Source organism: Mastigoproctus giganteus, chromosome 4 (assembly GCF_048544385.1).
Source record: "Mastigoproctus giganteus isolate SK-2022 chromosome 4, ASM4854438v1, whole genome shotgun sequence".
In the NCBI taxonomy this organism is placed as follows: Eukaryota; Metazoa; Arthropoda; class Arachnida; order Uropygi; family Thelyphonidae; genus Mastigoproctus; species Mastigoproctus giganteus.
The window spans coordinates 118,709,456-118,725,462 of NC_143578.1; the positions used below are offsets into that span (position 1 = coordinate 118,709,456).

General features: G+C 37.6%; 1 protein-coding gene across 3 annotated transcripts in view; it reads left to right on the plus strand.

The window, feature by feature from the left end:
• LOC150087019 (uncharacterized) overlaps positions 1–16,007 on the plus strand; it is a 390,202-nt gene that overhangs the window by 122,268 nt on the left and 251,927 nt on the right. For all 3 annotated transcript variants that reach the window (XM_090371746.1, XM_090371748.1, XM_090371747.1), the window contains exons 4-5: positions 5,467–5,562; positions 9,781–9,858. In XM_090371746.1, coding sequence (XP_090227872.1) covers positions 5,467–5,562; positions 9,781–9,858 — 174 coding nt within the window. The remainder of the gene's footprint in view (positions 1–5,466; positions 5,563–9,780; positions 9,859–16,007) is intronic.

Here is a 16,007-nt window from a genome sequence, read left to right on the forward strand (position 1 = left end):
AAAAAATGCTTCCCATTTCACTCATCCATTCTCTCCAAAATTTTGTCTGGTTCTTCCTTTATTTAAGCTATCAACTTGCACACCAACAGATGGAAGTTTGTTCCAGCAATCAACTATCTGCTGGCTAAAGGCAAATTTCTGCACATCTATTTTACAACTGTCTTTCCTCAATTTGAATTTATGCCCCCTCAGGTTTGTAACCTGAGCAAGAGGAAGAATCCCATCAGCAGTGAGCCTGCTTAAACCATTCACAGCCTTATAAACCTCAATCAGATGACCTTGCAAGTGCCTAGCCTTCAGATGCTGCAATTTGCAGAACTTAAGCCCTTTTTGGTTAAAGCACCCCTTTATTCCCCCCTTCACCAATCTATTTTCAGGCCTATACATTGTACACTGCAGCAGTGGCAGTATTGTGTAGTAGTGTATAACATAATGTAGGTTTCAGACAGATGGATCTGGACTTCAAAGGCGCCAGGTGGGAAGGAGCAGCAGTGCGTAGCACACGCTTCTTGATTAGACCAGGGTTCGAGCCCATCACCACCAAATACGGAGCATGCGGAAAGGTCAGGGAATGACCACCGCACTGGAGCAATATGGCCTTAGTTGCTAATGCTCCTAAAAACCAAATAATAACAACAACAACAACAACTGGACTTTAATGGACAATTCCTATTGTCTCATAAGCTTAGAAAATCTGATAGTAAAAATGCTTCTTTTTCAAAATCTACTATCTATGCAAACTAGAACACATACAACCCTCATTAGGATATTTGCATTATAGATCCCTTATTGTAATTATCCTTTATTGGTTCTTAAGGCTATCAGACATTCTTTCAGGTATGCCAAACTGGGTTTGTTACCTAGGAGTCTAAAATTCTTATGGAACTGATAATTGGGTGAAATCAAATGGACCTAATTTGGCAAAGTTCCGTGGTCTGTGACAGCCAAATCCTCTGCTTGCACCTACATGATGGTTGGACTTTTGTAACCCTGGTATAACCCCCATGTGCAAGTCCTGAAATGCAGCACCTAACATACTGGAGGTGCCCACCCATGTGCGAACGAACATAAGCTGGGGTCTAAGTGTGAAGCCTACATCACATGGAGCAATACCACTTCTCTGTATTACCAGGCTCTCATCAAATGGTACATCAAATGGATGACTCTCATCAAATGGTGCAATAACACCAGTTTGCTTATTGGAAGCTTGAAGTGGTGGAGCCCATGTTTAGTTACCAGAGCAAAGCTTCGGCAACCCCCTCCCCATCTCTTACATGCAGTATGATTGATGTCCTTTGAAGTTATGATGGATGTTGTGGCGAGATCCAATCTTCCTTGCATTTTGAGGGTACAGCTATAAAATGGTGTTCGCAGGCTGGCCCTTTAAGTAGTACACTGGACCAAACCTATTGGTAAATCTCTAGGAAGTTTCTGATCAACCAGTGTATAATCTCATTGCCTTTACTCTGACAGATAGTGACTGGAGGGAATCCAAGAATGTGTGTGCAGGGGACATTGTCGAGGCCACGTTATGTCAAGTATCTGGGTATATTCTTGCCATCTGTATGCCATATCCAAAGATTTCATAAAGCATGTCCTCGCCATCTTTTCTTGCTACTAAATACATCATGAATTGTCAAGCTAATAGAACAGAGTTATCTGTGAAAAGATCTAATCCTCCCAAACACTGCCTCATTCATTTTGCAAATATACGTGGTCTCATTTTTAATCTCAGTGATGTCCATTGCCACTTAGTCTGCCAAACCCCATGTACTTTTCTGAGAGAATCCCAGTTATCGGTTGATTCAACAACTGGTCATCTTAGTTGTCTGAATTATTCGCTGTATGATTCCTTTCACTTCAAAGGTAGTACTTGTGCTTATGTTCATTGTGATATTCCCTGTCTGAGACAGTAATTTGGAATCTCCTCTTCGATCTTCTCTGAATTAAAATCTTTCTATCACATTCTGGCAAATTCATCTGTTGCCTCTATTGTTCTCCCAACACCACTAATCACTTGACTCTTTGAAATTTTACCTTCTCCAGTCCAACTTTCCTAATAGTAAGTTGATTTTTGCTGTACAAAACTCCAGCTGTTTTCCATTTTCTAGTCACATGGGCCCAGCTAGTCAAGATGCTGAGACTTTTGCAATTACAGTAAGTGCCAGTTATAACGATCACTAGTTATTAGAATCGGCTGCTTTATAGAATCAGATATCTGCACTACACTTTCATCATTTATTAGAATCACATCTTCAGTTATAAGAATCAATTTTGAAGGTTTTTGTGATTTTTTTCTAAAGCACATTTCTGGAGGTCACAACCATAAAACATAAAATTCAGTGTCTGGAGACTAGGCACCAACGAGGTGATCTGATTGATAGAGGTGTATAAAGCCTTGAATGGTTTGAGCATGCTCAATGCTGATGGGATTCTTCCTCTTGCTCAGAATAATCACCTGAGAGGGCATAAATTCAAATTGAGGAAAGACAGATGTAGGATAGACATGCAGAAATTTGCCTTTAGCCAGCGGGTGGTTGGTTAGTGGAACAGACCTCCATCCCTTGTCGTGGAAGTTGATAGCCTAAATAAGTTTAAGGCTCAGCTGGACAGGTATTTCGAACGATCAGAGGGGTGAAGTGGAAGTGGTTATTTTTTATTTATTTTTTTTTTTTTGGCTGATGCTGCATAAGCTTGCTTTCTTGCATCAAATGCCTCTACTAATGCTAATGCTAAAACAATTTACAGTTTTCGGTTATTGGGCTTTTTTGTCTGTACAATCTGTTATATGGTATTACTACCATACTCTATCAAACTCTATCTTATTGCAATTGCGATAATACCAGTAGCTGGAATTGTGTTTTTATGTTATTATGATGAAATGTGTTTCCCCTTCATCGAAATCTTCAATCATATAAAAAACATAAATTTTCAGAATGTGATCTTCATTCCCATATCTAAACTTCGTAAACTTTTTACTCCGTAAAAAGTTGTTCATGTCGTGTTAGTTCCAATTTGTGCATACCGTGTGCTTTGTTATTGATTGGTGTTTAACTTTTTTTTTTACTGTTTTAAATTTTACTACCCAAAAAAAAAAAAAAAAAAAAAATATATATATATATATATGTCAGTGAATAGAAAGAGAAATGAATTTGAGTGTCTGGAATGAATTTCCAAAACCTGCATTAGAAACGAATTATTCACGATGGTCAACTAAGTCACAATACTGATCATGTTGAAAAGCCTGAAGACATGGGCAAAAGTTCAATGATTGGATGGACATAGGTGGTGATCTACAAGTTACTACAGCTTTAACATTAATATAACTGGGTAGGTACCATCCACCTCAGGTGCCTTCCTTATGTTATATTAAAAGTTATATTAAAGGAGGCCGCAAAGGAAGTAAGCAAACCCTTAGCCATAATTATGAGAGCATCCTTGGACTCGGGGAAAGTCTCCACAGACTGGAGACGTGCAGATGTATTCCCAATTCACAAATGGGAATCTAAGGGTGACGCAAGTAATTACAGACCAGTTAGTTTAACTTCTGTTCCAGGGAAAATAATGGAGTCACTGGTTAAAGAAGCATTGCAGGATCATCTAGACAAGACAGCAGTAATAATTCAGACACAGCATGGGTTTCTTAAGGGAAACTCTTTTCTGTCAAATTTGATTGGATACTATGATGTGGTTACAAAGAAACTGGATGCCAAAAATAATTTTGATATCATATACTTGGATTTCAGGAAAGCTTTTGACTGTTGCATATGGAAGACATACTGTACAAATTGGAACAGTATTGCATTAAGGGCAAGTTGCTACAATGAATAAAAGGATGGTTGAGTGGGAGAAGAGTCATGGGGGTATTGTCAATGATATACAGCAATTTTGCTAGTAGGAAAAAGGAGGTGATTATTGCTTTGTATAAGGCATTGGTCAGGTCACACCTTGAGTACTGCATACATGTCTGGAGGCTTCATTTTAGGAAGGATGTAGAGTTTCTTGAGCATGGTGCAGAGAAGGGCAACAAGATTGGTGAGCTGAACAAAGAGATCCTCTTACCAAGAAAGGCTTAAGTTCTGCAAATTGCAGCAGCTGGAGTCTAGGCACTTGCGAGGTGATCTGATTGAGGTGTATATGGCATTGAATGGGTTGAGCCTGCTGAATTCTGATGGGATTCTTCAGTTTTCTCATATTACGAATCTGAGGGTGCATAAATTCAAATTGAGGAAAGACAATTATTATTATTAAAAAAAAAAATTCCCTGAGAGAGAGAGGTAGAAAGGAATCATCAAGAAGGAGAAGAATGATGATATCCAGCTCAAGACCCTGGGTGTGCCAAGCCTATACTGATCAGATGTGAGTCCCTGGGGTGAATTTGTAGAAATATGTGTGGAAATATGCCTTTAGCCAGCGTGGGTGGTTAATTGTTGGAACAAACTTCCATGTGTCGTTATGGAAGTTGATAGCTTAAATAAATTGAAGGAGGAACTGGACAAACTTAAGTTCATACACTTGCTTTCTTGCATCACACAAAACACCCATTAATAGTAATGGGTGTTTTGTCAATGATGTACAGAAACTTTTCTAACAGGGATAAGTAGGTGATTATAACTTTGTATAAGGCCATGGTTAGGCTGCATCTTGAGTACTGTCTTTCCTACTGTATACAGGTTTGGAGGCTTCACTTTAGGAAGATGCAGATCTGGTGAAATTGGCAGAGAATTAACCAGATTGGTGAATGGAACAAAAGGGTGCTCTACCTATATTTGTGCATTTTGTCTCTAATGCACCAAAAAATCCAAAACTCAAACCCTTCCCATGTTAGCTCTCGATGCTCCTAATCCTAGGTGACCTGCTTACAAGACTTTCGCCGACTGGGCTAGCCAAGTGGGTAACGTGCCTGCCTGGCAACCAAAAGGTGGTGGGTTTGAATCTCGCCTCTGGCTTGGATCAGAGCAAAATGCAAAAACTTTGGGAGGTGCATTATGGCCACAGAAGCTGATGCACCAACTAACAAAAAAAAAGAAAAACAAGTTTTTCTGGAAAGTATTGATGTTTAGTTTCTCATGAGTTTCAACCATTTATTGTCTTGTATATTCTTCTGAAGCCATGTTAAAATAGAGCTGTTTGAACATGTAATATGTGAAACATCTTAACTTTCTACTGGAAAATTCACCAGTATAGGGATCATAAAGTTCAAAATTCCTATTAAATGCATGAAGCATGCCTTAATTACAATCATCTATCTGATTGTAATTAAGGTATACTCCACTTTGAACACATTTGGGCATCATTTTGTTTTAACATTTATATAATTAGGGTAAGATGTGAAACCATAAATAAAATTATACAGATGAGAAGCTAATCTTTACAGTAATGCAAAAATTAACTTCATATTGCCCTTTTAAATAGTTGTTACTAAATTGCAATAGGTTGTCAATGCTCTGCTACAAATGTTTTCAGATTCTCCTTCCTGCCTGTGATGTTATAAGAGTGACTAAAGAACGCACTGCAAAGATTATTCCCAATGCTGTAGGAGTATATACAGAAGAAGGAAAAGTAAGTATGCTTTGAGTTATATCCCCCATTTTTTTTATTACAAAGAGCCACATACAATGTGTTTGCGATTTGTGCTGTCTTATTTCAAGTGACTTTGAAATACATGCTCTTATATTATAAGTAATAATAAATAAATCTTATATGCATAAAAATTAAAATAATGCGCTTATACATAGCATCTCACATTGACGAGGGAGAGAGTATGAAGATGAGCAGGCATCTAAAAGCAAGAGTCAACTGAACAGCCTCGTCAAAGTTTAGGGTGAATCGTTAGCCCATATCAATGCTGCTTTGATATGAATAGAAATTCAGTTAACATTAGTAGTGGCATATGGTGCAAGACAGCAAGCTTATACAGCATCAGCCAAAAAAAAAACCACTCTCCATTTGTTCCCAATGTTTGCCCAGTTCTTCCTTGAATTTATTTAAGCTATCAACTTCCGCAATGAGAGATAAAGTTTTTTCCAGCAATCAACCACTCATTGGCTGAAGGCAAATTTTTTCACATCTATTCTGCAACTGTCTTTCCTCAATTTGAATTTGTCCTTATCGTGTGTAATGTGAGCAAGAGTAAGAATCCCATCAGCATTGAGTTAACTCAAACCATTCAAAGACTTATGCACCTCAATCAAATCACCTTGCAGGTGCCTGGTCTCCAGATGCTGAAACTTGCAGAATTTTAGTCCATTGGTAGTCCAAAGAGCAACCCTTTGTTCCTCTCATCAATCTTGTTACCCTTCTCTGTACTCATTCTAGCAACTCTTCACCCTTCCTAAAATGAGGCCTCCAGACCTATATGCAGTACTCAAGGTGTGTACTGACCATTGCCTTATACAAAGGGATAATCACCTCCTTATTACTGCTAACAAAATTCCTGTATATCATTGACAAAACCAAATTACTTGCTCTAGCAGCCTGTCTGCACTGCTGAGAAAACTTCATATCAGACTTCACAATTATCCCCAGGTCTTTTTCATTCTCCAGTAGCCAGAGTGTAGTACCACACAATTGGTACATTTCTCTGAGGTTACTGCTACCCATATGTAGTACTTTGCATTTGTCAATGTTAAACTTCAGTTGATACTTATCAGTCCATTTACCAAACTTTCCTACATCCTTTCCTACAGTAGCACACTCTCATTACTCTCATCAACAACCCTGCTAACCTTTGTGACATCTGCAAACTTTGACATTAAGCCTGATATACTATCTATGACATTAAGTCTGATATAATATACCATCAATATTATTGATAAAGATACAAAACAACAATAAGCCCAACACCTAGAGGACTCCACTAATAACATTGATCCACGACGAACAGTGTCCATTGATTACCACTCTGTCTTCTCCCACTCAACCATCTCTTTATTCATAGCAGAAACGTGCCTTTAATGCCATAGTGCTCCAGTTTGTACATTAGTCTTCCATGAGGCTCACATCTGGTGAGTATGGGCTTGGCACATGCAGGGTCCTGAGCTGGATATCATGATTCTTCTCTTTCTTGATGATTCCTTTCTACGTCTCTCTCTCTCTCTCTCTCTCTCTCTCTCTCTCTCTCTCTCTCTCTCTCTCTCTCTGTGTGTGTGTGACTCAGAAATTTTTGGCTGGTGCATCATAAGCCTCAGGCTTCCTTGCACCATATGGCTAATAATAATGTGCAACAGTATCAAAAGCTTTCCTGAAATCCAAGTATATGAAACCAAAATTATTTTATGTATCCAGTTCCTTTGTGTCCACATAATAGTATCCAATAAAATTGGTCACAAGACTTCCACTTAACAAGCCATTCTATGTCTGAACTATAACTGCAGTCTTGTCTAGATGATCCTGCAGTGCTTCTTTAACCAGTTCTTCTTTGCCTCTATTAATTTCCCCAGAACAGAACTTAAACTAACAGGTCTGTAATTACTCATGTCACCCTTTGATCCCTCTTTGTGAAATGAGAATACATTTGCACATGTCCAGTCTTTAGGGATCTCCCCTGAATCCAAGGGTGCTCTCATAATTATGGCTAAGGGTTTGCTTACTTCCTTTGCCACCTCCTTTAATATAACTGGATAGATTCCATCAACCCAGGTGCTTTTTTTATGTTTAACTTCAACAGTTTCTCCTCCACTCTTCTCTCCGTTATTACAAAATCATTTGCTCCCTGTTAGAGTTTAGTAAACTTCTGTTATCACCTCCCTTACAGAATTTTTCATGTGTGAATGTAGATGCAAAATACTCATTCAGTTTGTCAGCTATCTGAGCGGGATCATCAACAATTGAACCACCAACATCAAGTGGACCAATCTGGTTCCATCCCCTTCCTTCCAGAGTTTACATAAGTAAAGAAATCTTGGCCTTTTTTCATTTGCCAAGGATTTCTCATAATCAGCCTTGGTTTGCCTAACCTCCTTTGTGACTTGATTACAGATTTGCTTATATCTGCCATAGGCTTCTGTGTCACCTGCTAATTTATATGCATCCCATGTATTTCTCTTCTCCGAATTATGTGAAATCTCACTAAGGTGGAAACATGGACTAACAACATTACGTGACCAAATAAACTGAAAACAATAATGAATAAAATGAAATAACACATCTGTCAAGATGGGGTATAATGGTCAGTCTATTTTATTTTATTAATTATTGTTTTCAGTTTGTTTCCACCATGTTTCCACCTTAGTGAGATTTCACATAATTCGTAAACAGGTGCCTACTAGGGGCGTCGCTAAATTCTTTTAATTGGCTTAATTTTCTAAATTGTTTTAGGAATATTGCTTCAACACACTACCCTCTTCTTTATTCCTCCCCCCCCCTATTTTTCTGTTATTTTGTTATTTTATTTAGTTAAGTTAATTTCACTCTACTGGTTTGCCATGTATTGGCAAATATCCTATTTTAGCTTTTATATATAACACACACACACACACACACACACACACACACACACACACACACATAGTATACTATACTGTATATTGTTGGCTCACTGATGAGTGAGCCAACAAGCTCTAAAACGTGTCTGGGTAGTGATGCCCACTGAGAATAAATAACAATAGTCTTCTCTACTAGAGAAGTGTTATTTATTCGAAGTAGTGCAATACTTGGTATCTCATTGTGAAGGTAGCCACAATATGAGATATAATCAAACGATGCTATTCCACTACTTACGTAGTTGAATTTATGGGTAAACTGTGGTGTATTTACACCAATATTATATATACCTAATATAATATATATAACTGTAGAAAATGTAAAGGTTGCTTTGGTAACTATATTGGACTTGGAATTGTTTCTCAGAAATATCAAAAAAGAGATATTAACTTTAAAAATATAGTACATAGTTTTTAAAGTTGCTATCTCTGTTTTTTTTTTTTTTTTTTTTATTTGCATTACATTATATGCATAAGATAATGTTATTACATTACATTATGTGCATAATGCAGTGGTTCCCAAACTGTGAGTGGTGCACAGTTTGGGGTGCCACATAATGTATTTTATGTGGCACCCCAATAAATTTAAAATATCCCCAATATAGGATATTTTAAATTTTTGAGGGAAACACAGCAATATTCGACATTGCACAAACTACTAGCTTGAGGTTGTTCACAGTTTCAACCTTAGTTGTGTGAACCTATCTACTTAATAAACAGAACTGTTTGATATTTATTTTGGCCTACAGGTGCTGTGAGAAAATTACTGAGACACTTAAGGGCACCGTGAACTGAGAAAGTTTGGAAACCTCTGGCATAACATAATGCATCCATCCATATACTGTATATGGATTGAATAGTTGAATACAGCTAAGCAATCACACTCTGCCAGCTGATAATTATGAGACATCAGTGCTGTTGAATGAAATCAGATGGAAATGTTAACTAATTTTTAACATCTGATATTACTAAATCATTTTTATTAACATTTTTCTTTCAATATGTAGCTTGCTTTGTTGTAAAAAGCTACAGTGGAGTCCCCAAATCATTTGTTTACATGTATTAATTTTAAATTTGTGTTAATGGAAGCTAAAAAATGTACTTGCAAGCAATTGAAAGTTACTAACAATGGAAAGTGGGTTTTTGAACATTGATTATGTCCATGAAAAGTTTATAGGAGATATGTACAATGTTAATATATCATTATGGTGCCATGTTTCTGGCAACATAATGAAAATATACTGAAATTCTCCTTAATTATTAACTTAATTTTACATTTATATTTTCTCCTCTATAGTATATCTTTGGCTCCCTGTTGTCAAGGAATGCAACCTACCGTCTCATGCACTATGTCTGGATGAAGTCTCTGGATCCAGTAAGTGTATGCTAGTAACACTAGAGTAATAAATATTATAAAAATCATAGTCTTGTGAAATAGACATTTTCCTTTCATAATGTTAATGAATAAGTTGTGAAATTTTTCAACAAATGTAGTGATTTTTCTCTCTTGACAAGTCCTAACTCTTAGGATTGAATATTAAATTTTCATCAGAACAAACTGCACATGATTCATTACTCAAAAACACTTTGTTTCCTCCTTTTTCTATGCTTTAAAATACTGATATATGCTAGTTTTTTTATTTTTATTTTTTATTTAAACAGATAATATGTAAAAAAAGAAAGTCTTTATATTGTAATAAACATACTCATTTATTAAATTTTAGTGAGACCAATTGATAAAAGTGAAATGAAAAATGTTTAGTAATTTTTCAGCCATTATTTTAGATTTTTTTATTTGCAGACACTTTCTCTCTGAACAAATTAAGGGTATTATACTTAGGTAACAGACAAAATTTCAGGATGTAGATCTGCTGGAAAGCGTGCAGAGAAGGGTAATAAGATATTACCCTTCTCTGTGTGAAAGGAACAAAAGGGTGATCTCACCAAGAAAGGCTTCAGTTCTACAAATTGCAGCATCTGGAGCATATTTTCAAACAGTGGATGGATGATTGAAGTATAGATATGTGAAAGTTTGCCTTCAGCCAGTGGGTGGACAAAGATTGTCAGAACACACTTCTATCTGTTTTTGTGGAAGTGGATAATTTGAATGAATTCAAGGAAGAACTAGACAAATTATTTGAGTGGAATGACAGAGGCAATCTACAAGGCAGAATGCACTGGTCCCAAAGGAACTAGTTATTGTTGGTGACTCTATTGTCAGGGAGACTGGGAATATACTATGCATGAAGGATAGGTGAAACAGGACCAGGGTATGTTTGCCAGGGGCAAAAGTTGATGACGTTGTAGAGTAGATGGCATCTTTTTTTTTTACTCAACTCTTTTTTGGCAGATTTACTCAACAAGTACAGATCAATGTTGAAAAAAAAGTTGAGTTAGGGTTGAATGTGAAAGTGTCTGCAATTCTACCCATACACGATAGGAGGGAGTATATGATGAGGGCCTTTTCGATTCATTTGGCCCTGGAGAGATTGTGCAAGGCTCAAGGGGTAGAATTTTTTTTTCAGCCTGTTCTGTGCTTGTTGACAGGAGAGATGGCTTCTACAGGGATGGGGTAAATAGAAAGGGTGCAAGAATATTTGCTTAAATAGAAAGGGTGCAAGAATATTTGCTGATGCTACCGAGGCAGTGTTAATGGGTCAGAAAACTGCTAGCTTGGGGACATACACAGACTAAAAGGTTAAACAGTGGCTGCAGGCAGAGGCAAAGGTGATTCTTGCACTGCTTCTGTTAGAATGAGCTGCAGCATGGAAAGCAAGGCAATGGAGATTTCCAGGACTGTTGGGAGTCATAGTGGAACAAATAAATACATGGGCTGTGTTAGGGTAACTAAGAGTAGAAATAGGTGCATGTACACCAATGCCAAGGTATAGTTAATAAATTTGATGAGCTTGAAGTACTAGTCAAGACATCAAAGGCAGATATTGTTGGGATATCAGAGACATGGTGTCACACAGATATAAGTAGTGCAGAATTGGAATTTGGGGAGTATAGTGTGTACCGAAAGGATAGACAGGACAGGACAGGAAGGGATGAGGAGACGTTATGCTGTTAGATAAGAAACACAAAATCTAAGCAAATGTATCCAAGTTGGTGAACAATGCAATGTTGAGTCTGGTGTGACATAAGCACTGGGAAAGGAAAAATGAGAGTAGGTGTGTGTTATAGACCTGATGAGTATAATGAGCAATTGTGCAGAGAAATAGTGGGCCTGTAAATTAGAATGTGTCTTATAATGGGGGATTTTAACTTTACAGATATTGACTGGAACTTGTAGGTTGGTCAATAGCACACTAGCAAGACTTTATTGGATGACTGTTTTCTACAGCAGCATATTCGAGAGGCAACCAGAGGGAGTAATACACTTGATCTGATTATCAGCAATGATTATTCTTGCATTAAGAATTTGCAGATAAAGGAACCACTGGGTGACAGTGATCACAATGTTACTGATATGGGAATTACTTAAAGATGTAACTACCATCAAGGCTCAAGGGAAGGGCTTTTGCTTTCATAATGGTGACTACGGTGGTCTGAGACAGTATTTAAATTCTATATGGTGGGACCAACTGATGATGTTACCAACAGCAAATTCAAAATTGGAAGTATTCAGAGAATTTATCTTTGAAGCTACTAGGCTTTACATACCAACTAAGAAATACTGTTCAAGATTTAGGCCTAATTGGATGTCAGATGAGCTAATGAGACATATGGGAGAGAAGAAAAATGCATGGGACACATTTAAATTAATGGGTGACATGGAAGCCTAAGATATAAGCTGGTCTGTAACCAAGTCACAAAGGACATTAGGCAGACAAAGGCAGATTATGAGAAATCTTTGGCAAAGGATGCAAAGAAAAACAAAGTTCTTTACCTATGTAAACTCTAGAAGGAAAGGGATGAATCAGATTGGTCAACTGTTGATGATCCTGCTCAAGTGGCTAACAAACTAAATGAGTATTTTGCATCTACATTCACCCATGAGGAGTTATTCAGGGAGGGGAATGCCAGAGGTGAGTTACTCTGGCATTGAGCTAGATGATTTTGTAATAAATGAGAGGAAAGTGGAGGATAAATTGTTGAAGATAAACATAAAAAAGGCACTCGGGTTGGATGGGATCTATCCAGTTATATTAAATGACGCAGCAAAGGAAGTAAGCAAACCCTTAGCCATAATTATGAGAGCTTCCTTGGACTCAGGGGAGGCAGCCATGTACAAATGTGACTCCAATTCACAAAAAAGGATCAAAGGGCGACACAAGTAATTATAGACCTGCTAGTTTAACTTCTGTTCCAGGAAAATTAATGGAAGCACTGGTTAAAGAAGTACTGCAGGATCATCTAGACAAGACTTCAGTAATAGCTCGGACACAGCATGATTTTGTTAAGGGAAAGTCTTGCCTGACCAATTTGATTGGATACTATGACGTGGTCACAAAGGAACTGGATGCAGGGAATAACTTTGATATCATATATTTGAATCTTAGAAAGGCTTTTGATACTGTTGCACATGGAAGCCTGCTGAACAAATTGGAGCAGTGTGGCATTGGAGGCAAATTGCTGCTATGGATAAAGGGATGGTTGAGTGGGAGAAGACAGAGTAGTAATCAATGGACACTGCTCTTCATTGACTAATATTATTAGTGGAGTCCTTCAGGGTTCAGTGTTGGGTCCATTGTTGTTTTCAGTATTTATAAATGATATCGATGATGGTATATCAAGCTTAATGTCCAAGTTTGCAGACTATATGAAGGTTGGCAGGGTCGCTTAGGACAATAATGACAGTATGCTGCTGCAACAGGATCTAGAAAAGTTGAGTAGATGGGCTGAGAGGTGGCAAACAAAGTACTACATATGGGAAGCAGTAACCCCAGAGTGACGTATCAACTCTGTGGTACTACACTGACAGTGGTGGAGAACGAAAAGGACCTGGGGGTAATTGTGCAGGCAGATATGAAGTTTTCTGAGCATTGCAGACAGTCTGCAAGTGTAGCTCATGGTGTCTTGTCAATGATATTCAGGAATTTTTCTAGAAGAGATAAAGAGGTGATTATCCCCTTATATAAGGCAATGGTCAGGCCACACTTTCAGTACTGTATATAGGTCTGGAGGCCTCATTTTAAGAAGGATGTAGAGCTGTTGGAACGAGTACGGAGACAACAAGATTAGTGAACGGAACGAAGGGTTGCTCTTACAAAGAAAGGCTTATGTTTTGCAGATTACAGTGTCTGGAGACTAGGCACCTGCGAGGTGATCTGATTGAGGTGTATAAAGTCTTGAATGGTTTGAGCATGCTCAGTGCTGATGGGATGCTTCCTCTTGCTCAGAATAATCACCTGAGAGGGCATAAATTCGAATTGAGGAAAGACAGATGTAGGATAGATGTGCAGAAGTTTGCCTTTAGCCAGCAGGTAGTTGGTTGGGTGGTGGAACAGACTTCCATCATCCTTTGTTGTGGAAGTTGATAGCCTAAATAAATTTAAGGCTGAGCTGGACAGGTATTTGGAATGAACAGAGGGATGAATTGGGAGGGATTTTTTTTTTTTTTTTTTTGGCTGACACTGCATAAGCTTGCTTTCTTGCATCATATGCCTATGCTAAAACGTAATGTACATGGATAACAGTAAAAACATATTTATTTTAAATCAAAAATATGTAGTGTATATATAGTGGATTCTGGTTATTTGGGCCACCGTTTATTTGGGGCAAATCTTAAAAAACAGAAACCAATCGAGAAAATAGCCAGGGTTTACTTCACTTAATTGGGACAGCATGCCGTTTAATCAGGGCAGGAGACTGCAGCACTGGAGAATACCCTACGATTGTCTCCGACGGTACCACGTGGTTCGGTCGAAATTCTGGAGGTCACAACCGTAAAACAATTAGCAGTCACTTGTTTATTGGGCTCTTCTGTTAGCAAAATCTATCATAAACGGACAGTAAACTCGATCTTACTGAATTTGCTATAACACCGACAGCTGGAATTCTGTGGGTTATTATGGTGAAATGTGTTTACACTTCCATGGAATCTTCAATCATATGTATAAAAAAAAAATTATTTTCAGATCTTCTCTTCATTCCTATTTTTAAAGCTTTGTAACTCGTTACTCCGTCCTCACTTGAGTGTATTGTGTTGCTTGCAATTTGTGTGCCGTGTTCTTTGTTATCTTTTTACTGTTTTAAATTTTAACCCCCACCCACAAATGTCAGTGAACAGAAATATATTAATTATTCAGATTATCATGTATATTCTTCCGATTTTCACGTATCATTTAATTTTTTAATTGGTAAGGTAATAAAGGGTAAATTTGTGCTTAATATATCTTTACTTTTATAGCCTGTGGATAATATTCCTCCTATTTTCGCTAATTAGAATCGCTGTTTAATAGAATTAAAATTCAATTCAAATGTGATCACAATGACCGGCGTTTACTGCACATTGTATAGTGAACAGTACTTTACTATGGTGAGTTCGTCATAACGTGATTTGATTGTACAGTGAACCAATTGTAAAGGGGAGGTTACATTTGTATTTTTAACTATTTACGTGAAACTTCGGATAATGGGGCAGCCGCTTAATCGGGACAAAATGCACTAGTCCCGATGTGTCCCAAATAACCGGAATGGACTGTATATGTACAGACTGTATTTATATTAAAAATACATAATGTCCACAATCACTTGGAACAAGATTGCACTGGTTCATCTTCACTTACATCGTAATTTGAAAAAAATTACTTATTTTTTTATGATTGTTTGCAGTTTATTTCCTTTACTACCAATTCACGTAGGTGTCTTAAGTGTTCATAATAGGCAGATACATTTTCATTTGTTGATTGTTTAACGTACTGAATTACGAAGTTCGAGTGGTCTTTCACTTTGTTTACCTTAATTTTTGGCTGAGAGTTGTTGCTCACTTTCGTCTGAACTTTCTGCTGCTTCCATTACACTATCTGCAATCTCCTCTTCGGTTATGATGTAGTAGCCAGGATCATCTTCTTCCATCCATGACTCTATCTCCTCTAAGGCTTTTTCCCCTCCTCGCTGTAGAGTCTCATGAAAGTCTTCTGTTTCTGGATTAGCCTCTTCATCTAAGAGAAGTTTTTTCCATGAATCCGCCAAAGTTTTTGAATTGATTTCTTTTGCAGCATCGGCAAAGTTGTAAATCATAAATCTTATGTTGTACAGACTTTTTAAATTTTTCAATGTCTGTTGTCTTCTTTACCAACTAGTGGCTCCTCGACTTCTAGGACTTCACTCAAAAACTTCTTTCTGTAGAACCACTCTGCCGTGTAGATCACCCCTTGGTCCATAGGCTGGAAAACAGATGTGTTTGGTGGCAGGAACATGCACTTAATCTTTTTATCTCGACTAACTAGTTTCAACGTCAGGTCAGGGTGAGTTGGTGCGTTATCTAGCAAAACCAAGGCCTTTACTTCGTCTTCTGTGATTTTCAAATCTTCGATTTGATGTCTTCTGATTTCTGGCTTTTTTGTGGAACCAATT